This window comes from Ranitomeya imitator, chromosome 6, assembly GCF_032444005.1.
Source record: "Ranitomeya imitator isolate aRanImi1 chromosome 6, aRanImi1.pri, whole genome shotgun sequence".
In the NCBI taxonomy this organism is placed as follows: domain Eukaryota; kingdom Metazoa; phylum Chordata; class Amphibia; order Anura; family Dendrobatidae; genus Ranitomeya; species Ranitomeya imitator.
This window is the reverse complement of record NC_091287.1, coordinates 500570700-500594011: the sequence shown is the minus strand read 5'-3', so window position 1 is coordinate 500594011 and position 23312 is coordinate 500570700. Positions and strand designations below refer to the sequence as shown.

At 45.1% G+C, this 23312-nt stretch overlaps 1 protein-coding gene across 1 annotated transcript in view; it reads left to right on the top strand.

Annotated features, from left to right (window-relative positions):
• The window catches only part of RAD54B (RAD54 homolog B), a 91335-nt gene that overhangs the window by 8887 nt on the left and 59136 nt on the right, over positions 1-23312 (top strand). The window contains exons 2-3 of the mRNA XM_069731710.1: positions 3215-3348; positions 4082-4205. Of these exons, the coding sequence (XP_069587811.1) occupies positions 3226-3348; positions 4082-4205 (247 nt within the window). The 5' untranslated portion in view covers positions 3215-3225. The remainder of the gene's footprint in view (positions 1-3214; positions 3349-4081; positions 4206-23312) is intronic.

Here is a 23312-nt window from a genome sequence, read left to right as displayed (position 1 = left end):
ACTTTCTGCAACGTGGGCACATAGCTTTATACCCTATGGGCAGTCTGGAAGTAGAGACCATAAACCTGACTCCTAAAGAGAAATACAGACCCAATACCTGACTTAAAAACAGAAAAGAAAAAAAGCGACCGGGCCTGGTTAACAAATAGACAAATGCAGACCTCAGACCAGGCCCCTGAACCAAATGCAGACCCTATACTAAAGCTTAACGATAAATGGCAGCCCACCCAGGCCAGACTTTACATAGATACTTTAGATACATACAATTTCTAAAAAATATACACTGTTAAAAAAACAAAAAATAATGGACTTCCTAAAAAAATAAAAAATAAAAAAATATTGGCCCTTGACCATATACCTGAAACAAATATAGACCCCCCCAAGCCAGAGTCCTAAAAAATGCATGGCTTAAAGAGAATCATTCAGCCGGTTTTTGTTCCCTCACCTGAGAACAGACCCTGATTCCAGCGATGTGTCACTTATGAGGCTGCATGTTGCATCTGTTTATCACTTATGTGTTCTGTCCCTGGGTTTCACAGATAAAACAAAAAGTAGTAGTCTAATATTGGGCCTAGTGGTCAGTGTGAAAAGGGAAAGATTTTAATTTTAAAGGGAACCTGTCAGCAGATTTTGCCGCTATAAGATGCGGCCACTGCCTTTCAGGGCTTATCTCCAGCATTCTATAATGCTGTAGATAAGCCCCCGGACTGACCTGCAAGTGAAGAAAAATAAGTTATTCTACTCCCCCGGGGGGCGGACCGGTCTGATGGGCGTTGCGGGTCCAGCACCCCCCATCTTCTTATGATTGCCTCCCTCCTGTTGCTTCATGTTCCCCGGTACCGCTCTCTTGCGGACTCCCCCTGTTTGGAGTGGGCTCCAGCGCGGAGCCCGCACCTTTCCGGGCACATGTCAGCTGATTCATACAGCTGACATGTGCCCACAACAGTCGCGGGTGGAATCACGATCCACCCGCAGCTGTTAACCCGTTAAATGCCACTGTCAATTTCTGACAGCAGCATTTAACTCACACTTCCAGCAAGTGTGCCGGAAATCACGCCCATCTGTGACCCCATCATGTGATTGTGGGTCACCGATGGGTTGGCATGACAACCAGAGGTCTCCAGCAGACCTATTTGGTTGTCATAGCCGGATTGCTATGAGCGCCGCCCGGTGGTCGGCGCTCATAGCAAGTGAGCATTTCTGCTACATACAGGTGATCTGACCTGTATGTAGCAGAGCCGATCAAAGTACTGCAGCTTCTAGTCTCCCATGGAGACTATAGAAGGAGGCAAAAAATAAAAAAAAGTTTTTAAAAATATTAACAAAATTTAAAATATAAAAGTTCAAATCACCCCATTCAAAATAAAACCACAACTAGTGTTGAGCGATACCGGCCGATACCCGAAAAGTATCGGTATCGGATAGTATCGGCCGATACCCGAAAAGTATCGGATATCGCCGATACCGATATCCGATACCAATGCAAGTCAATGGGACACCAAGTATCGGAAGGTATCCTGATGGTTCCCAGGGTCTGAAGGAGAGGAAACTCTCCTTCAGGCCCTGGGATCCATATTAATGTGTAAAATAAAGAATTAAAATAAAAAATATTGATATATTCACCTCTCCGGCGGCCCCTGGACATCACCGCGGGTAACCGGCAGGCTTCTTTGTTTAAAATGAGCGCGTTTAGGACCTGAGGAATGACGTCGCGGCTTCTGATTGGTCGCGTGCCGCCCATGTGACCGCCACGCGACCAATCAGAAGCCGCGACGTCATTCCTCTGGTCCTAAATTCCTAGAATGAGGAGTTTAGTCCCTGAGAATGACGTCGCGGCTTCTGATTGGTCGCGTGCCGCCCATGTGACCGCCACGCGACCAATCAGAAGCCGCGACGTCAAAACGCGCTGAATTGCTGCGGAAAAAAAGAAGGACCATGTCACTTCTTTGTGCAGAATCGCAGCGATTCTGCACCCATAGAAATGCATTGATCCGCTTACTTCCCGCATGGGGCTGTGCACACCATGCGGGAAGTAAGCGGATAATGTGCGGGTGGTACCCGGGGTGGAGGAGAGGAGACTCTCCTCCAGGCCATGGGAACCATATTTGTGTTAAAAAATAAAGAATTAAAATAAAAAATAATGTTATACTCACCTCTGAAGTCTCAGCGCTGCACGCGCCGTCCGGTCTCAGGTTTGCTATGCGACCAGGACCTTCGGTGACGTCGCAGTCACATGACCGTGATGTCACCGAAGGTCCTGGTCGCACAGCATCTTTGGAACCGGTCCGCCGCCTGCAGCGCCCAGGAGATCGGGACGTCAGAGGGTGAGTATATCATCATGATTTTATTATTTTTAACATTACTATTGATGCTGCATATTGCTGCATATGCAGCATCAATAGTAGGGGTAAATCCCGCAGCGGAACCCGCAGGACAAACCGCGATAAATCTGCAGGGAGAACCGCAGCGGGTTTGCCCTGCAGATTTATCAAATCCGCTGCGGGAGAACCCGCAGGATAAAAAGGAACGTGTGAATGTGGCCTAAAAAGTTATGGGAAGAAGGGGAGCGAAAAGCAAAAAGGAAAATACCTCCGGGGTTTAAGGGGTTAAGGTAGAAAGTGATATGAAAGGGAAAAAATGGAACATTTTAACAATACAGATTAAACATAACAATCTGATTTAAACAATAGGCTGTTTTCTGGTGACACATTTCCTGTAATACATTCCCAGGTATGCTTCCTATAAGCAAGGAACAGACTTGGAGACCACTCGCTACATTGTAGAGAAACCCTTCCTGTGCCCTGAAATACTGTTACGTCAGGGTGATGCCCCGGGCACTGTTACTCTGCCACAGTTTTGGCTGAGACTTGTGAAAATAATTAAACCCTTGTTGTGACTTTGTCCATAGTAAAAAATAATTGCCACGAATGATCAGACGTCTATTTTCTCATTATATTATGCATTGCTGATCTGACACATCCATTCTAAATAATGCCAGGGGGAAAATGTGTGTGTGTGTATATATGCATGTATGTAAAATATATGTATATATGTGTACATATATATATATATATATACACACATACCCAAGTAACCAAAACAACAATCATTGCTTTTTCATTTAGCTATGCAGATTTTAATCTTTGGGCAAAGTAGGATTATTGTATAATTGCCTCTGTGGTATACTGATGTACCGTATTATTATTTATTTCAGATCATCTCAATATGAGGCGCTCAGCAGCCCCGAGCCAACAACTCGCCGGGAATGCATCAAAAAGGCCGCGCTTTGTACCACCTGTGAAACTGAATACATGTCCAAATGTGGGAAATGTGACGCCTGCATTACAGGTAATGACGGCAGGCGTCTTCTATGAAGCCCGAGAATTTGGTACGGACCTGTAGAATATCATCAGCTCCTCCCAAATGTCACTATTAGTAACGTCTTGTAAATAATGTTTGGTAATGACTTGCATTTTATACACCAGTCTGGAAGAAAAGCCTGCTGGAGTAAGATGTCCCAAATTCCACGATCTTCATAAAACTCTACCCTCTGGCAAATCTGGTGGAAAATTACCCCAATGTTTTCGTACTGTACCCGAGAACTACACAGCATACGGTGCTGCCCCGCGCGCTGGCCCGGCCCTGCCCCGCGCGCTGGCCCGGCCCTGCCCCGCGCGCTGGCCCTGCCCCGCGCGCTGGCCCTGCCCCGCGCGCTGGCCCTGCCCCGCGCGCTGGCCCTGCCCCGCGCGCTGGCCCTGCCCCGCGCGCTGGCCCAGGCCCTGCCCCGCGCGCTGGCCCGGCCCTGCCCCGGCCCTGTGCTCTGTTTATATCCCGCCACCGCTGCTGGAGCTCGTGTTAGCTGATCAGTGAGAGTGCAGAATGAGCCCCAAGCCTGGACAATCTCTTTAAAATTAATTTCCTAATATATTCTTTTTGATGCCAGAGCCTCCATTCCAAAAAAGAGACTGTTTGTGAAAGAATTAAGATTACACTACCTGTATGATATGCATACATCTATATACTGTATATACGTATTTTTCCCCTCTTAGGACCATATTAATAATTTTTTTTTCTGATAAAGCCCAAGAATGCCAATGTATCTTCAGAAGACTTTGTAAGAAGTTGTGGAGATGAGCTAAAATCTACTAAGGTAGAAACTGCGCAACCTGCAGCCAATGCTTCCATCAGGTCCAAAGCGACTACTGGTAAGGGCGGCATTTTATTACCTACATTTTCATGGCTTTATACTGTACATTATTTAATTTTACACTGCATATCTGAATGCCTAGGTACACAATTTAAACCCTTTTCGGCCTAATTTACAGGCTAATGGTCTGGTCTCTATGCCAGAGAATTACTTTACGTCCTGAGAAGCGCAGTATTCCCACTGACAGACCTTTCCTATACTGGTAGGGGAAACTGAAACAATCAGATTCCAGCCACGATAAAGCCATAAACACACTACTAATATTAAAGCTATGAACACTGTACTCATGTTAAAGCTGTCCATACACGAGAGTTCAGGATTGTTTTTGTGGACATAATTCAAGCTCTTTCCGCTCCTGTCTTGTGTGATGTATAAACGGGAGCTTTAGTGTCTCCCATGTGATGAATATGCAGCAGTATTTCGGCGTTTCCTATGTGATGTTTACAGCAGTCTTCAATTATCCTGTATGATGTTTACAGCAGTCTGTTTCCAATGTGATGTACCGTATATACAGTACTCGGTGTCTATGTGATGTTTATAGAGTACTCTGTGTATCCTATGTGATATATACTTAAGTCTCTATCAATGTATATACATACATCAGTCTCTGTGTCTCCTGTAAGATGTGCATCCGTGTGATGTGTACAGCAGTCTTGGGGGTCTGCTATGTGATGTATACAGTGGTCTCGGTGTCTCCTATGTGATGTAAATACAGCAGTGTCTGTGTTTCCTATGTGATGTATATAGAGCAGAGTATCATTGTCTCCTGTATGATGTACACTGCTCAAAAAAATAAAGGGAACACTAAAATACCACATCCCATATATCTCTGAATGAAATATTCCAGTTGCGAATTTTTATTCATTGCATAGTGGAATGTGTTTAGAACAATAAAACATAACAATTATCAATGTAAATCAAAATGAATGTCCCATGGTGGTCTGGATTTGGAAAGATGTGGAAAATCAAATTACAGGCTGATCCAACGTCAGTGGAAATGCGTCATGAAAAGGAAAAGATGCTCAGTATTGTGTGTGGCCTCCACGTGCCTGTATGACCTCCCTACTGTACAATGCCTGGGCATGCTCCTGATAACGCAGTGGATGGTCTCCTGAGGGATCTCCCAGACCTGGACTAAAGCATCCGCCAACTCCTGGACAATCTGTGGTGCAATGTGACGTTGGTGGATGGTGCGAGACATGATGTCCCAGATGTGTTCAGTCAGATTCAGGTCTGGGGAACGGGCGGCCAGTCCATATCTTCAATGCCTTCATCTTGCAGGAACTGCTGACACACTCCAGCCACATGAGGTCTGGCATTGTCTTGCATTAGGAGGAACCCAGGGCTAACCGCACCAGCATATGGTCTCACAAGGGGTCTGAGGATCTCATCCCGGTACCTTATGGCAGTGAGGCTACCTCTGGCGAGCACATGGAGGGCTGTGCGGCCCTCCAAAAAAATGCCACCCCACACCATTACTGACTCACTGCCAAACCGGTTATGCTCAAGGATGTTGCAGGCAGCAGGTCGCTCTCCACGGTGTCTCCAGACTCTGTCACGTCTGTCACATGTGCTCAGTGTGAACCTGCTTTCATCTGTAAAGAGCACAGGGTGCCAGTGGTGAATTTGCCAATCCTGGTGTTCTGTGGCAAATGCCAAGCATCCTGCACGGTGTTGGGCTGTGAGCACAACCCCCATCTGTGGATGTTGGGCACTCAGACCATCCTCATGGAGTCGGTTTCTAACAGTTTGTGCAGACACATGCGCATTTGTGGCCTGCTGGAGGTCATTTTGCAGGGCTCTGGCAGTGCTCCTCCTGTTCCTCCTCGCACAAAGGCTGAGGTAGCGGTCCTGCTGCTGGGTTGTTGCCCTCCTACTGCCCCCTCCACGTCTCCTGGTGTACTGGCCTGTCTCCTGGTAGCGCCTCTGGAGACTACGCTGACAGACACAGCAAACCACCTTGCCACAGCTCGCATTGATGTGCCATCCTGGATGAGCTGCACTACCTGAGCCACTTGTGTGGGTTGTAGAGTCTGTCTCATGCTACCACGAGTGTGATAGCACAACCAACATTCAAAAGTGACCAAAACATCAGCCAGAAAGCAATGGTACTGAGATGTGGTCTGTGGTCCCCACCTGCAGAACCACTCCTTTATTGAGGGTGTCTTGATAATTGGCAACAATTTCCATCTGTTGTCTATTCCTTCTGCACAACAGCATGTGAAATTGATTGTCAATCAGTGTTGCTGCCTAAGTGGACAGTTTGATTTCACAGAAGTATGATTTACTTGGTTATATTCTGTTATTTAACCCCTTAGCGACCGCCGATACGCCTTTTAACGGCGGCCGCTAAGGGTACTTAAACCACAGCGCCGTTAATTAACGGCGCTGTGGAAAAAGTCCATAGCGCCCCCCAGAGGCCGATTTTCTCCGGGGTCTCGGCTGCCGAGGGTAGCCGAGACCCCAGAGAACATGATTCGGGTTTTTTTTAACCCACCCCGCATTTGCGATCGCCGGTAATTAACCGTTTACCGGCGATCGCAAAAAAAAAAAAAAAAAAAGCGATCTCTTTTTAATTTCTCTGTCCTCCGATGTGATCGCACATCGGAGGACAGAGAAAAGGGGTCCCAGGTGGCCCCCCAATACTCACCTAGCTCCCCCGATGCTCCTCGTGTCTCCCGGTGGGCGCCGCCATCTTCAAAATGGCGGGCGCATGCGCAGTGCGCCCGCCGGCCGGCACCGGGAGAATCTTTGGGGTCTCGGCTGCCGGGGGTAGCCGAGACCCCAAAGAGCACGATCGGGGTCGGTATTACCGACCCCTGTTTTGCGATCGCCGGTAATTAACTGTTTACCGGCGACCGCAAAAAAAAAAAAGTAAAGTGTAATTCTCTGTCCTCTGATGTGATCGCACATCAGAGGACAGAGAAATAGGGGGATTCGGGGACCCTAGCATACTCACCTAGGTCCCTGGATCCTCTTGCTGCTCCTCCTGGCCGCCGGCAGCAGAACATGGCGGACGCATGCCCAGTGCGCCTGCCATCTGTCTCCATCTGCCGGCCGGCAGGAGAACAGCAGTTGGGGCTAAAATTAGGGGTAGGGTTAGGGGTAGGGTTAGGGGTAGGGTTAGGGGTAGGGTTAGGTTAGGGGTAGGGTTAGGTTAGGGGTAGGGTTAGGTTAGGGGTAGGGTTAGGTTAGGGGTAGGGTTAGGGTTAGGGGTAGGGTTAGGTTAGGGGTAGGGTTAGGTTAGGGGTAGGGCTAGGGTTGGGGCTAAATTTAGGGTTAGGGTTGGGGCTAAATTTAGGGTTAGGGTTGGGGCTAAACTTAGGGTTAGGCTTCTTTCACACTTACGTCGGTACGGGGCCGTCGCAATGCGTCGGCCCGACATACCGACGCACGTTGTGAAAATTGTGCACAACGTGGGCAGCAGCTGTAGTTTTTCAACACATCCGCTGCCCAATCTATGTCCTGGGGAGGAGGGGGCGGAGTTACGGCCACGCATGCGCGGTCAGAAATGGCGGATGCGACGTACAAAAAAACGTTTCATTGAACGTTTTTTGTGCCGACGCTCCGCCAAAACACAACTGATCCAGTGCACGACGGACGCGACGTGTGGCCATCCGTCACGATCCGTCGGCAATACAAGTCTATGGGCAAAAAACGCATCCTGCGGGCACATTTGCAGGATCCGTTTCTTGTCCAAAACGACGGATTGCGACGGAATGCCAAACGACGCAAGTGTGAAAGTAGCCCTAGGGCTAGGGTTAGGGTTGGGGCTAAAGTTAGGGCTAGGGTTGGGGCTAAAGTTAGGGTTAGAGCTGGGATTAGGGTTAGGGTTTGGATTAGGGTTGGTATTAGGGTCAGGGTTGGCATTAGGGTTACGCTTGGGATTAGGGTTAGGTTTGGGATTAGGGTTAAGGTTAGGGTTGTGATTAGGGGTGTATTGGGATTAGGGTTAGGTTTGAGGTTAGGGTTGAGATTAGGATTAGGGGTGTGTTGGATTTAGGGTTTTGATTAGGGTTATGGTTAGGGTTGACTTGGGGTAAGGGTTGTGATTATGGTTAGGGTTAGTGATTAGGATTATGGATGAGGTTGGGATTAGGGTTAGGGGTGTGTTGGGGTTAAGGTTGGAGCTAGAATTGGGGGGTTTCCACTGTTTAGGTACATCAGGGGGTCTCCAAACACGACAGCCAATTTTGCGCTCAAAAAGTCAAATGGTGCTCCCTCCCTTCTGAGCTCTGCCGTGCGCCCAAACAGTGGGTTACCCCCACATATGGGGCATCAGCGTACTCGGGATAAATTGGACAACAACTTCTGGGGTCCAATTTCTCTTGTTACCCTTGTGAAAATAAAAACTTGGGGGCTACAAAATCTTTTTTGTGAAAAAAAAAATATTTTTTATTTTCACGACTCTGCATTCTAAACTTCTGTGAAGCACTTGGGCATTCAAGGTTCTCACCACACATCTAGATAAGTTCCATGGGGGGTCTAGTTTCCAAAATGGGGTCACTTGTGGGGGATTTCTACTGTTTAGGCACATCAGGGGCTCTCCAAACGCGACATGGCGTCCGATCTCAATTCCAGCCAATTCTACATTGAAAAAGTAAAACGGCACTCTTTCTCTTCCAAGCTCTGCGGTGCGCCCAAACAGTGGTTTACCCCCACATATTGGGTATCGACGTACTCAGGAGAAATTGCACAACAACTTTTGTGGTCTAATTTCTCCTGTTACCCTTGTGAAAATAAGAATTTGTGGGCAAAAAGATCATTTTTGTGTAAACAAAAGCGATTTTTTATTTTCACGGCTCTACGTTATAAACTTCTGTGAAGCACTTGGGGGTTCAAAGTGCTCACCACACATCTAGATAAGTTCCTTAAGGGGTCTAGTTTCCAAAATGGTGTCACTTGTGGGGAGTTTCCACTGTTTAGGCACATCAGGGGCTCTCTAAATGTGACATGGCGTCCGATCTCAATTCCAGCCAATTCTGCATTGAAAAAGTCAAACGGCGCTCCTTCACTTCTAAGTTCTGCGGTGCGCCCTAACAGCGGTTTACCCCCACATATGGGGTATTGGCGTATTCAGGAGAAATTGCATAACAAAATTTATGGTTACATTTCTGTTTTTACACTTGTGAAAATAAAAAAAATGGTTCTGAATTAAGATGTTTGCAAAAAAAAAGTTAAATGTTCATTTTTTCCTTCCACATTGTTTCAGTTCCTGTGAAGCACGTAAAGGGTTAATAAACTTCTTGAATGTGGTTTTGAGAACCTTGAGGGGTGTAGTTTTTAGAATGGTGTCACACTTCATTATTTTCTATCATATAGACCCCTCAAAATGACTTCAAATGTGATGTGGTCCCTAAAAAAAAAATGGTGTTGTAAAAATGAGAAATTGCTGGTCAACTTTTAACCCTTATAACTCCCTAACAAAAAAAAATTTTGTTTCCAAAATTGTGCTGATGTAAAGTAGACATGTGGGAAATGTTATTTATTAACTATTTTTTGACATATCTCTCTGATTTAAGGGCATAAAAATACAAAGTTTGAAAACTGCAAAATTTTAAAAATTTTCGCCATATTTCCGTTTTTTTCATAAATAATCGCAAGTAATATCGAAGAAATGTTACCACTAACATGAAGTACAATATGTCACGAAAAAACAATCTCAGAATCAGCGGGATCCGTTGAAGCGTTCCAGAGTTATAACCTCATAAAGTGACAGTGGTCAGAATTGCAAAAATTGGCCTGGTCATTAAGTACCAAATTGGCTCTGTCACTAAGGGGTTAAATGTTCCATTTATTTTTTAAGCAGTGTACACACACACACACACACACACACACACACACACACACACACACACACACACACACATACACACAGTGTGTGTGTGTGTGTATATATATATATATATATATATATATATATATATATATATATATATATTACCGTATGTATAGCAGGATCTGTTTATTCATGTAATGTATATACAGCAGAGTCTCTGTGTATCCATGTGGTGTATATACAGTGGTCTCTGTGTCTCCTATGAGTCTTGTTGTCTCCTGTATGATGTATATCAAGCGGTGTCTCCTTTATGATGTACATACAGCAGAGTCTCGGTGTCTCCCGTATGATGTGTATATACACCAGTTTTGGTTTATCCATGTGATGTATATACAGCACAGTCTGTGTCTCCTGTATGATGTATAGACAGCAGTCTGTGTATCCATGTGATGTATATAGAGCAAAGTCCCTGTGTCTCCTATGTTTTGTACAATCAGCAGTCTGTCTCCTATGTGATGTATATACAGCAGAGTTTTGTCTCCTGTATGATGTATATACACATCAGGGTCTCTGTATCCAAGTGATGTATATAGAGCAGTGTCTCCTGTATGATATATATAATATAGATATACTAGCTGAAGAGCCCGGCGTTGCCTGGGCATAGTAAATATCTGTGGTTAGTTATAGCACCTCACTTCTCTTATTTTCCCATCACGCCTCTCATTTTCCCAATCACATCTTTCATTTCCCCCCTCACATCTCTCATTTTCCCCCTCACTCCTCTCATTCCCCCCTAACACTTGTCATTTCGACCTCACATCTGTCATTTTCCGATCACTCCACTATTTTCCCTCACTCCTCTCATTTTGCACTCACACCTCTCATTTTCACCTCAGTATATACATGTTTGTCATCTCCCTTATTTATAGTATACACCTGTATGTCATCTCCTGTATATAGTATATACCTGTATGTCCTCTCCCTTGTATATAGTGTATACCTGGTGTGTGTCATCTCCCCTGTATATAGTATATACCTGTATGTCATCTCCTCCTATATATTGTATATACCTGTATGTCATCTCCTTCTATATATAGTATATACCTGTATGTCATCTCCTCCTGTATATAGTATATACTTGTGTCATCTCCCCTGTATATAGTATATATCTGTGTCATCTCCTCCTGTATTCTATATATAGCATATACCTGTGTCATCTCCTCCTGTATATAGTATATACCTATAGGTCATCTGCTCCTGTATATAGTATGTACCTCTATGTCATCTCCTCTATATAGTATATACCTGTGTGTCATCTCTCCTGTATATAGTATATACCTGTGTGTCATCTCCTCCTGTGTTAGACCTCGTTCACATGTTATTTGCTCAGTATTTTTACCTCAATATTTGTAAGCTAAATTGGCAGCCTGATAAATCCCCAGCCAACAGGAACGCCCCCCCCCCCGGCAGTATATATTAGCTCACACATACACATAATAGACAGGTCATGTGACTGACAGCTGCCGTATTTCCTATATGGTACATTTGTTGCTCTTGTAGTTTGTCTGCTTATTAATCAGATTTTTATTTTCGAAGGATAATACCAGACTTGTGTGTGTTTAACCTCTTCACCCCCGGAGCTTTTTCCGCTTTTTCATTTTCGTTTTTTGCTCCCCTCCTTCCCAGAGCCATAACTTTTTTGTTTTTCCGTCAATATGGCCATGTGAGGGCTTATTTTTTGCGGGACGAGATGTACTTTTGAAAGATACCATTGATTTTACCATGCCATGTAACAGAAAACGGGAAAAAAATTCCAAGTGTGATGAAATTGCAAAAAAAGTGCAATCTCACACTTGTTTTTTGTTTGGCTTTTTTGCTAGGTTCACTAAATGCTAAAACTGACCTGCCATTATGATTCTCCAGGTCATTACGAGTTCATAGACACCAAACATGTCTAGGTTATTTTTTATCTAAGTAGTGAAAAAAAATTCCAAATTTTGCTAAAAAAAAAAATGCGCGATTTTCCGATACCCGTAGCGTCTCCAATTTTCGTGATCTGGGGTCAGGTGAGGGCTTATTTTTTGCGTGCCGAGCTGGCGTTTTTAATGATACCATTTTGGTGTAGATACGTTCTTTTGATCGCCCGTTATTGCATTTTAATGCAATGTCGCGGCGACCAAAAAAACGTTATTTTGGCGTTTTGATTTTTTTTCTCGCTACGTCATTTAGCGGTCAGGTTAATCCTTTGTTTTTATTGATCGGGCGATTCTGAACGCGGCGATACCAAATATGTGTATGTTTGATTTTTTTTTTAATTGTTTTATTTTGATTGGGGCGAAAGGGGGGTGATTTGAACTTTTATATATTTTTTATTTTTTTTATATTTTTAACCCCTTTCTGCCATTAGACGTACTATTGCGTCCATGTGGGGTGGGCTTTACTTCCCAAGGACGCAATAGTACGTCATATGCGATCGGCAGCGCTCACGGGGGGAGCGCCGCCGATCGCGGCCGGGTGTCAGCTGTTTATCGCAGCTGACATCCGGCACTATGTGCCAGGAGCGGTCACGGACCGCCCCCGGCACATTAACCCCCGGCACACCGCGATCAAAGATGATCGCGATGTGCCGGCGGTACAGGGAAGCACCGCGCAGGGAGGGGGCTCCCTGCGGGCTTCCCTGAGACCCCCGCAGCAACGCGATGTGATCGCGTTGCTGCGAGGGTCTCACCTCCCTCCCTGCTCCCTCCAGCCCCGGATCCAAGATGGCCGCGGATCCGGGTCCTGCAGGGAGGGAGGTGGCTTCACAGAGCCTGCTCAGAGCAGGCACTGTGAAGGCTGCAGCGCTGCATGTCAGATCAGTGATCTGACAGAGTGCTGTGCAAACTGTCAGATCACTGATCTGTGATGTCCCCCCCGGGACAAAGTAAAAAAGTAAAAAAAAAAAATTTCAAATGTGTAAAAAAAAATTAAAAAAAATATTCCAAAATAATGAAAAAAAAAATAAAAATATTATTCCCATAAATACATTTCTTTATCTAAATAAAAAAAAAAAAACAATAAAAGTACACATATTTAGTATCGCCGCGTCCGTAACGGCCCGACCTATAAAACTGGCCCACTAGTTAACCCCTTCAGTAAACACCGTAAGAAAAAAAAAAAAAAAAACGAGGCAAAAAACAACGCTTGATAATCATACCGCCGAACAAAAAGTGGAATAACACGCGATCAAAAAGACAGATATAACTAACCATGGTACCGCTGAAAACGTCATCTTGTCCCGCAAAAAACGAGCCACCATACAGCATCATCAGCAAAAAAATAAAAAAGTTATAGTCCTGAGAATAAAGCGATGCAAAAATAATTATTTTTTCTATAAAATAGTTTTTATCGTATAAAAGCGCCAAAACATAAAAAAATGATATAAATGAGGTGTCGCTGTAATCGTACTGACCCGAAGAATAAAACTGCTTCATCAATTTTACCAAACGCGGAACGGTATAAACGCCTCCCCCAAAAGAAATTCATGAATAGCTGGTTTTTGGTCATTCTGCCTCACAAAAATCGGAATAAAAAGCGATCAAAAAATGTCACGTGCCCGAAAATGTTACCAATAAAAACATCAACTCGTCCCGCAAAAACCAAGACCTCACATGACTCTGTGGACCAGAATATAGAAAAATTATAGCTCTCAAAATGTGGTAACGCAAAAAATATTTTTTGCAATAAAAAGCGTCTTTCAGTGTGTGACGGCTGCCAATCATAAAAATCCGCTAAAAAACCCGCTATAAAAGTAAATCAAACCCCCCTTCATCACCCCCTTAGTTAGGGAAAAATTAAAAAAATGTATTTATTTCCATTTTTCCATTAGGGCTAGGGTTAGAGTTAGGGCTAGGGTTAGGGCTATGGTTAGGGCTAGGGTTAGGGCTAGGGTTAGGGCTAGGGTTAGGGCTAGGGCTAGGGTTAGGGCTAGGGTTAGGGCTAGGGTTAGGGCTAGGGTTAGGGCTAGGGTTAGGGTTAGGGCTAGGGTTAGGGCTAGGGTTAGGGTTAGGGCTAGGGTTAGGGCTAGGGTTAGGGCTAGGGTTAGGGCTAGGGCTAGGGTTAGGGCTAGGGTTAGGGCTAGGGCTAGGGCTACAGTTTGGGTTGGGGCTAAAGTTACAGTTAGGGTTTAGATTACATTTACGGTTGGGAATAGGGTTGGGATTAGGGTTAGGGGTGTGTCAGGGTTAGAGGTGTGGTTAGGGTTACTGTTGGGATTAGGGTTAGGGATGTGTTTGGATTAGGGTTTCAGTTATAATTGGGGGGTTTCCACTGTTTAGGCACATCAGGGGCTCTCCAAACGCGACATGGCGTCCGATCTCAATTCCAGCCAATTCTGCGTTGAAAAAGTAAAACAGTGCTCCTTCCCTTCCGAGCTCTCCTGTGTGCCCAAACAGGGGTTTACCCCAACATATGGGGTATCAGCGTACTCAGGACAAATAGGACAACAACTTTTGGGGTCCAATTTCTCCTGCTACCCTTGGGAAAATACAAAACTCGGGGCTAAAACATATTTTTTGTGGGAAAAAAAAAGATTTTTTATTTTCACGGCTCTGCGTTATAAACTGTAGTGAAACACTTGGGGGTTCAAAGTTCTCACAACACATCTAGATTAGTTCCCTGGGGGGTCTAGTTTCCAATATGGGGTCACTTGTGGGGGGTTTCTACTGTTTAGGTACATTAGGTGTTCTGCAAACGCAATGTGACGTCTGCAGACCATTCCATCTAAGTCTGCATTCCAAATGGCGCTCCTTCCCTTCCGAGCTCTGCCATGCGCTCAAACGTTGGTTTCCCCCAACATACGGGGTATCAGCGTACTCAGGACAAATTGGACAACAACTTTTGGGGTCGAATTTCTCCTCTTACCCTCGGGAAAATACAAAACTGGGGGCTAAAAAATAATTTTGGGGGGAAAGATTTTTTTTTTTAATTTTCACGGCTCTGCGTTACAAACTGTAGTGAAACACTTGGGGGTTCAAAGCTATCACAACACATCTAGATGAGTTCCTTAGGGGGTCTAGTTTCCAGAATGGTGTCACTTGTGGGAGGTTTCTACTGTTTAGGTACATTAGGGGCTCTGCAAATGCAATGTGACACCTGCAGACCATTCCATCTAAGTCTGCATTCCAAATGGCGCTCCTTCCCTTCCGAGCTCTGCCATGCGCTCAAACGTTGGTTTCCCCCAACATACGGGGTATCAGCGTACTCAGGACAAATTGGACAACAACTTTTGGGGTCGAATTTCTCCTCTTACCCTCGGGAAAATACAAAACTGGGGGCTAAAAAATAATTTTGGGGGGAAAGATTTTTTTTTTTAATTTTCACGGCTCTGCGTTACAAACTGTAGTGAAACACTTGGGGGTTCAAAGCTATCACAACACATCTAGATGAGTTCCTTAGGGGGTCTAGTTTCCAAAATGGTGTCACTTGTGGGAGGTTTCTACTGTTTAGGTACATTAGGGGCTCTGCAAATGCAATGTGACACCTGCAGACCATTCCATCTAAGTCCTCATTCCAAATGGACCTCCTTCCCTTCTGAGCCCTCCCATGCGCCCAAACAGTGGTTCCCCCCCACATATGGGGTATCAGCGCACTCAGGACAAATTGGACAACAAATTGTGGGGTCGAATTTCTCCTTTTACCCTCGGAAAAATACAAAACTGGGGGCTAAAAAATAATTTTTGTGGGAAAAAATTTTTGTTTTATTTTTACGGCTCTCCATTATAAACTTCTGTGAAGCCCTTGGTGGGTCAAAGCGCTCAGCACACATCTAGATAAGTTCCTAAGGGGGTCTACTTTCCAAAATGGTGTCACTTGTGGGGGGTTTCTACTGTTTAGGTACATTAGGGGCTCTGCAAACGCAATGTGACACCTGCAGACCATTCCATCTAAGTCTGCATTCAAATGGCACTCCTTCCCTTCTGAGCCCTCCCATGTGCCCAAACAGTGGTTCCCCCCACATATGGTGTATCATCGCACTCAGGACAAATTGGGCAACAAATTTTGGGGTCCAATTTCTCCTGTTACCCTCAGGAAAATACAAAACTGGGGGCTAAAAAAATAATTTTTGTGGGAAAAAAATGTTGTTTTATTTTTACGGCTCTGCATTATAAACTTCTGTGAAGCACTTGGTGGGTCAAAGTGCTCACCACACCTCTAGATAAGTTCCTTAGGGGGTCTACTTTCCAAAATGGTGTCATTTGTGGGGGGTTTCAATGTTTAGGCACATCAGTGGCTCTTCAAACGCAACATGGCGTCCCATCTCAATTCCTGTCAATTTTGCTTTGAAAAGTCAAACGGCGCTCCTTCCCTTCCGAGCTCTCCCATCCACCCAAACAGTGGTTTACCCCCACATATGGGGTATCCGCGTACTCAGGACAAATTGTACAACAACTTTTGGGGTCCAATTTCTTCTCTTACCCTTGGGAAAATAAAAAATTGGGGGCAAAAAGATAATTTTTGTGAAAAAATATGATTTTTTATTTTTACGGTTCTACATTATAAACTTCTGTGAAGCACTTGTTGGGTCAAAGTGCTCACCACACCTCTAGATAAGTTCCTTAGGGGGTCTACTTTCCAAAATGGTGTCACTTGTGGGGGGTTTCAATGTTTAGCCACATCAGGGGCTCTCCAAACGAAACATGGCGTCCCATCTCAATTCCAGTCAATTTTGCATTGAAAAGTCAAATGGCACTCCTTCGCTTCCGAGCTCTGCCATGCGCCCAAACAGTGGTTTACCCCCACATGTGGGGTATTGGCATACTCAGGACAAATTGTACAACAATGTTTGGGGTCCATTTTCTCCTGTTACCCTTGGTAAAATAAAACAAATTGGAGCTGAATTAAATTTTTTGTGAAAAAAAGTTAAATGTTCATTTTTATTTAAACATTCAAAAAATTCCTGTGAAGCACCAGAAGGGTTAATAAACTTCTTGAATATGGTTTTGAGCACCTTGAGGGGTGTAGTTTTTAGAATGGTGTCACACTTGGGTATTTTCTATCATATAGACCCCTCAAAATGACTTCAAATGAGATGTGGTCCCTAAAATAAAATGGTGTTGTAGAAATGAGAAATTGCTGGTCAACTTTTAACCCTTATAACTCCCTAACAAAAAAAAATTTTGGTTCCAAAATTGTGCTGATGTAAAGTAGACATGTGGGAAATGTTACTTATTAAGTATTTTGTGTGACATATCTCTGTGATTTAATTGCATAAAAATTCAAAGTTGGAAAATTGCGAAATTTTCATAATTTTCGCCAAATTTCCGTTTTTTTCACAAATAAACGCAGGTACTATCAAATAATTTTTACCATTGTCATGAAGTACAATATGTCACGAGAAAACAATGTCAGAATCACCAGGATCCATTGAATCGTTCCAGAGTTATAACCTCATAAAGGGACAGTGGTCAGAATTGTAAAAATTGGCCCGGTCATTAACGTGCAAACCACCCTTGGGGGTAAAGGGGTTAATCACTTTTTTTATTTTTTTTATTTTGGCATGCTTCAATAGCCTCCACAGGAGGCTAGAAGCATGCATAACTCGATCGGCTCTGCTACATAGAGCTGAAGTACAGATCACCTCTATGTAGCAGAAATGCAAGGTTGCTTTGAACGCCGACCACAGGGTGGCGCCGCCGGAGCCCACCTCAAAGCAGGGGATCTGCCAGCTGACGTACTATTCCGTCAGCTGGCAGAAAGGGGTTAAGGGCGAGTTTCGTTTGTCAAGTTGTGTGTGTTGAGTTGCGTGTGGCAACATGCGTGTAGCAACTTTTTGTGTGTCGAGTTGCATGTGACAGGTTAGTGTTGCAAGTTGTGTGCAGCAAGTTTTGCGCATGGCGAGTTTTGCGCGTGGCGAGTTTTATGTGTGGTGTATTTTGAGTATGTGCAAGTTTTGTGTGAGGCAACTTTTGCATGTGTTGCAACTTTTGTACATGTGGCAATTTTTCCGCATGTGCAAGTTTTGCGTGTGGCGAGTTTTCCATGAGGTGAGTTTTGGACTTGTGGCGAGTTTTGCGTGAGCCTAGTTTTTGCATGTGGCGAGTTTTGCGCGTGGCGAGTTTTGAGCGGCGACTTTTGTGTTTCGACTTTTATGTGGCGAGGTTGGTGTATGTGTGGTGAAATGTGTGCTGAGGGTGGTATATGTGTTCAAGCACGTGGTAGTGTGTGTGTTCATATCCCCGTGTGTGGTGAGTATCCCATGTTGGGCCCCCACCTTAGCAACTGTACGGTATATACTCTTTGGCGCCATCGCTCTCATTCTTTAAGTCCCCCTTGTTCACATCTGGCAGCTGTCAATTTGCCTCCAACACTTTTCCTTTCACTTTTCCCCATTATGTAGATAGGGGCAAAATTGTTTGGTGAATTGGAACGCGCGGGGTTAAAATTTTGCCTCACAACATAGCCTATGACGCTCTCGGGGTCCAGACGTGTGACTGTGCAAAATTTTGTGGCTGTAGCTGCGACTGTGCAGATGCCAATCCCGGACATACATACACACACACACACACACACACACACACATTCAGCTTTATATATTAGATTTCTGCTCGGCTGGCAACAGCTGACTTTCGGCTTTCACTTTCAGTGCATGCGCCGGTAATGCATGGTGATAGATCTGTGTACGCATGCTCCCAGTGATACGGATACGCTTGCGCAATGATCCCTTTCTGTTCTTGTTGCATAATTTCCGTTTGGCTGGCAATATCTATTTCCGGCCTTCATTCTTCATCACATGTGCCCGTACTTGTTTTGCCAACTATGACTGCCGGCAAGACTTCCACAGCTAATCCTTTTCTTTATTCATTCAATTGTGTATTTAAGATGCATGCTATAGACTTTGCTTCATAGGCCCCTGATGAAGCCACATGCTGGTGGCGACACGGGCATATTGCTCTGTCCAGTGCATATACCTGCTTTTGACCTAGGCTATTATGCTATTATTATGATACTAGATGGCAGCCCGATTCTAAAGAATCGGGAGTCTAGAATCCATATATACTTGAAATTCGGCAGGAGCTTGAAGAGCAACGTCACTGGGCCCGCCTCCACGCAGTAGAAACTTGCTGTAAGGTAAAAATTCAAAAATCACACCAAAATGGCGGGCGGAGTGTGTCACAGTACGGCACGTTTCTGATTGGTCGCTCGCACCAGGCGGCAACCAATCAGACACTGGACACTGTTGACGTCACTTATCTCCGGACATTAGCTCCGGACATTAGCTCCGGACATTATCTCCGGACATTATCTCCGGACATTATCTCCGGACATTATCTCCGGACATTAGCTCCGGACATTAGCTCCGGACATTAGCTCCGGACATTAGCTCCGGACAAAGCCACGGAAGTTGGCACAAATTGCAGGAAGTAGTATTCTAGGCAATTATATATAAGATTATTCATTCTCGACATACGCCATTGGCATCATTATGTGCTAGTTATTGGTACGGTCTTTCTCTCCTTATTTGTTGTCGTCCTCTCCAGTTTGCTTTCAGATGTGCTCAGTATTTGCTTAATTAGTCTGTACTACTAACTCACAATGCAGAACACTTATAAATGGTGTTGTGTGTACATTTTATACTTACCTCTGTAAGTTATTATTACAGGTCTCATTTGAACACCTGTTAGCAGTGGAATTATTAATCACCATTATCTGATCATTATTCATGTAGACTAGATGATTTGGCCTTGAGGATGTTTTACATTATACTCATCAGGAGAGGTCCATACATTACTTAAATTATTCTTTTTGGTGTAGGTCATATTGATTAATGATTGAATTTCTTAACTAGTTTGCCGGACTGGGCTGATCACCCTATTGTGGATGATCATGTTTTGAGTCATGTTTTTGACTTTTTCATTGTTTTTAACTTGTATGTTTGGTTTGCGTCAATAATGGATTTATATTTTCTTATTTTGTCTGGTGATCCCACTTTATCTAGCCTGTCTTTTTCTTGTTTCATGTGCAGGAGCGCTTCTTACTTGCTATAGGTGACCCCAGGTTCATTGACATTGGTGCCCTCCATCCTCCTTTTTCTTGTGACATAGCTGCTATGTATAGCTAGAATCATGATATCCTTCGAACGTCGGCTGCAAGCTGGCATTCACAAGAGGATCGTAATGACAGACACGGGTTTTCTGCAATCACGTCACATAGGCGCTGTTGGGCAGGATGAATGAGGCGCTGATGGCCGGTAAGTTTTAAATCCCGCTGTCAGAGATAGATAGCGGGATTTAAGTGGTTAACTCCTACGAGTGGTGCTCCGATCCACCCACGGCTGTTAAAGGCACATGGTGGCTGTTTAAATCAGCTGTCATGTATGCAGGGAAAGATGCGGGCTCAGCGTCGGATCCTGCATCAAAGTCAAGGACATGACATGTGCCGTATATATATGTCCTATGTCGTGAAGGGATTAAGGTGGTTTCAAACAGCGGGATTGTTCGTTCTTTTGTATTTTCACTGCTCAAAAACGCAGCATCTTATAGTTCCAGCAACGTGCATGGGATCTCTATAAATCTCCTGCCCGCTGTGTAAGGCTGGGTTCACATTGCATTAATGGCAATACGCTGATGGCATCCATTACATAACGGCACTAACGCTATGTAACGGATGCGTTAGCGCACCCATTAACTGCCATTATGTAGTGCATCGCTAACGCATGTCATAATCGGCATGCGTTAGCGATGTGCCGTCATTCTGTGACGGACCCTCGGACGCGGGCTGCAGCAGTTTCGGGTCCTTCACCCTAGCACAGATGGAGCATCTGCGCTAGTGCGATCGCATAATGCGATCTTTAAAAGGCGCTTGCGTTGCGCTGTCCATTTAACGCATGCGTTGAACGGACTGCACTATCGCAATGTGAACCTGGGCTAATCTGCCCTGCGATGCATTTTTGAAATCCACAACGTGTCAATTTCTCTTGTGGGTACACTGATTCTTATGTGCCGAATTTCCTCATAGACTTCCACTAGATGTGGAAAATCCGCAGTAGAAAGCATGTAACCCGCATATGACTGGATCAATAAAGTTTTGTCAAAGCCAAATACTAGGAAGTATTAAAAACAAAGCAGCTTTATTTAAAACTTGACAGACCAAAAAGAGACAATTTCGCAATGCAAAAAAGAAACCCCTCAAGGCACCTAATTTACATAATAGGTGCAGAAAATCTGCACGATCAAAACCTCACCAAATGCTCATTATGGGAACGAAGCCTGCAGGGGTTTTCAGTCACTGAAGTGTTGCAGCACTTTGGTACAATATGGGAAGTGTGGGGGTCTGCAGTCCAGGTAAGCGGAGTAGCTAAGTCAGCAGCCCCGCTCTATAAAGGGTTCTTCTCCATCACCTACTGTGAAATATGGGAAGTGTGGGGGTCTACAGTCCAGATAAGCGGAGTAGCTAAGTCAGCAGCCCTGCTCTATAAAGGGTTCTTCTCCATCACCTACTGTGAAATATGGGAAGTGTGGGGGTCTACAGTCCAGATAAGCGGAGTAGCTAAGTCAGCAGCCCTGCTCTATAAAGGGTTCTTCTTCATCACCTACTGTGAAATATAGGAAGTGTGGGGGTCTGCAGTCCAGGTAAGCGGAGTAGCTAAGTCAGCAGCCCTGCTCTATAAAGGGTTCTTCTCCATCACCTACTGTGAAATATGGGAAGTGTGGGGGTCTACAGTCCAGATAAGCGGAGTAGCTAAGTCAGCAGCCCCGCTCTATAAAGGGTTCTTCTCCATCATCTACCGTGAAATATGGGAAGTGTGGGGGTCTCCAGTCCAGGTAAGCGGAGTAGCTAAGTCAGCAGCCCCCGCTCTATAAAGGGTTCTTCTCCATCACCTACCGTGAAATATAGGAAGTGTGGGGGTCTACAGTCCAGATAAGCGGAGTAGCTAAGTCAGCAGCCCGCGCTCTATAAAGGGTTCTTCTCCATCACCTACTGTGAAATATGGGAAGTGTGGGGGTCTCCAGTCCAGGTAAGCGGAGTAGCTAAGTCAGCAGCCCCCGCTCTATAAAGGGTTCTTCTCCATCACCTACTGTGAAATATGGGAAGTGTGGGGGTCTACAGTCCAGATAAGCGGAGTAGCTAAGTCAGCAGCCCCGCTCTATAAAGGGTTCTTCTCCATCATCTACCGTGAAATATGGGAAGTGTGGGGGTCTCCAGTCCAGGTAAGCGGAGTAGCTAAGTCAGCAGCCCCCGCTCTATAAAGGGTTCTTCTCCATCACCTACCGTGAAATATAGGAAGTGTGGGGGTCTACAGTCCAGATAAGCGGAGTAGCTAAGTCAGCAGCCCGCGCTCTATAAAGGGTTCTTCTCCATCACCTACTGTGAAATATGGGAAGTGTGGGGGTCTCCAGTCCAGGTAAGCGGAGTAGCTAAGTCAGCAGCCCCCGCTCTATAAAGGGTTCTTCTCCATCACCTACCGTGAAATATAGGAAGTGTGGGGGTCTACAGTCCAGATAAGCGGAGTAGCTAAGTCAGCAGCCCGCGCTCTATAAAGGGTTCTTCTCCATCACCTACTGTGAAATATGGGAAGTGTGGGGGTCTACAGTCCAGGTAAGCGGAGTAGCTAAGTCAGCAGCCCGCGCTCTATAAAGGGTTCTTCTCCATCACCTACCGTGAAATATAGGAAGTGTGGGGGTCTACAGTCCAGGTAAGCGGAGTAGCGAAGTCAGCGGGCCCCGCTCTATAAAGGGTTCTTCTTCATCACCTACTGTGAAATATAGGAAGTGTGGGGGTCTGCAGTCCAGATAAGCGGAGTAGCTAAGTCAGCAGCCCCCACTCTATAAAGGGTTCTTCTTCATCACCTACTGTGAAATATAGGAAGTGTGGGGGTCTGCAGTCCAGATAAGCGGAGTAGCTAAGTCAGCAGCCCCCACTCTATAAAGGGTTCTTCTCCATCACCTACCGTGAAATATAGGAAGTGTGGGGGTCTGCAGTCCAGATAAGCGGAGTAGCTAAGTCAGCAGCCCCGCTCTATAAAGGGTTCTTCTCCATCACCTACCGTGGAGGAACAGTATTGGGGTACGCCATAACTTAATGACCGTATGGGTTCAAGAGTGAAGGAGACAATGATGGAGCTGGTGTAGTGCTGCTCCACCATTCAGGTCTTCCTCTGCAATATGGCGCCCTGCGGAGAATGTGACAAGTGTAGATCCCTGAAAAAGGCCATTTATTGGCCGAAACATTGCTAAGATGATGCACTTTGGACAATAGGAATAAAACTACGAATCTGGCGCCTTGGAGAGATTAGATCTTATTGCAGTTCCCAGCAGTCAAGTGACCAGTAGGGTCTCTGTGATCTTC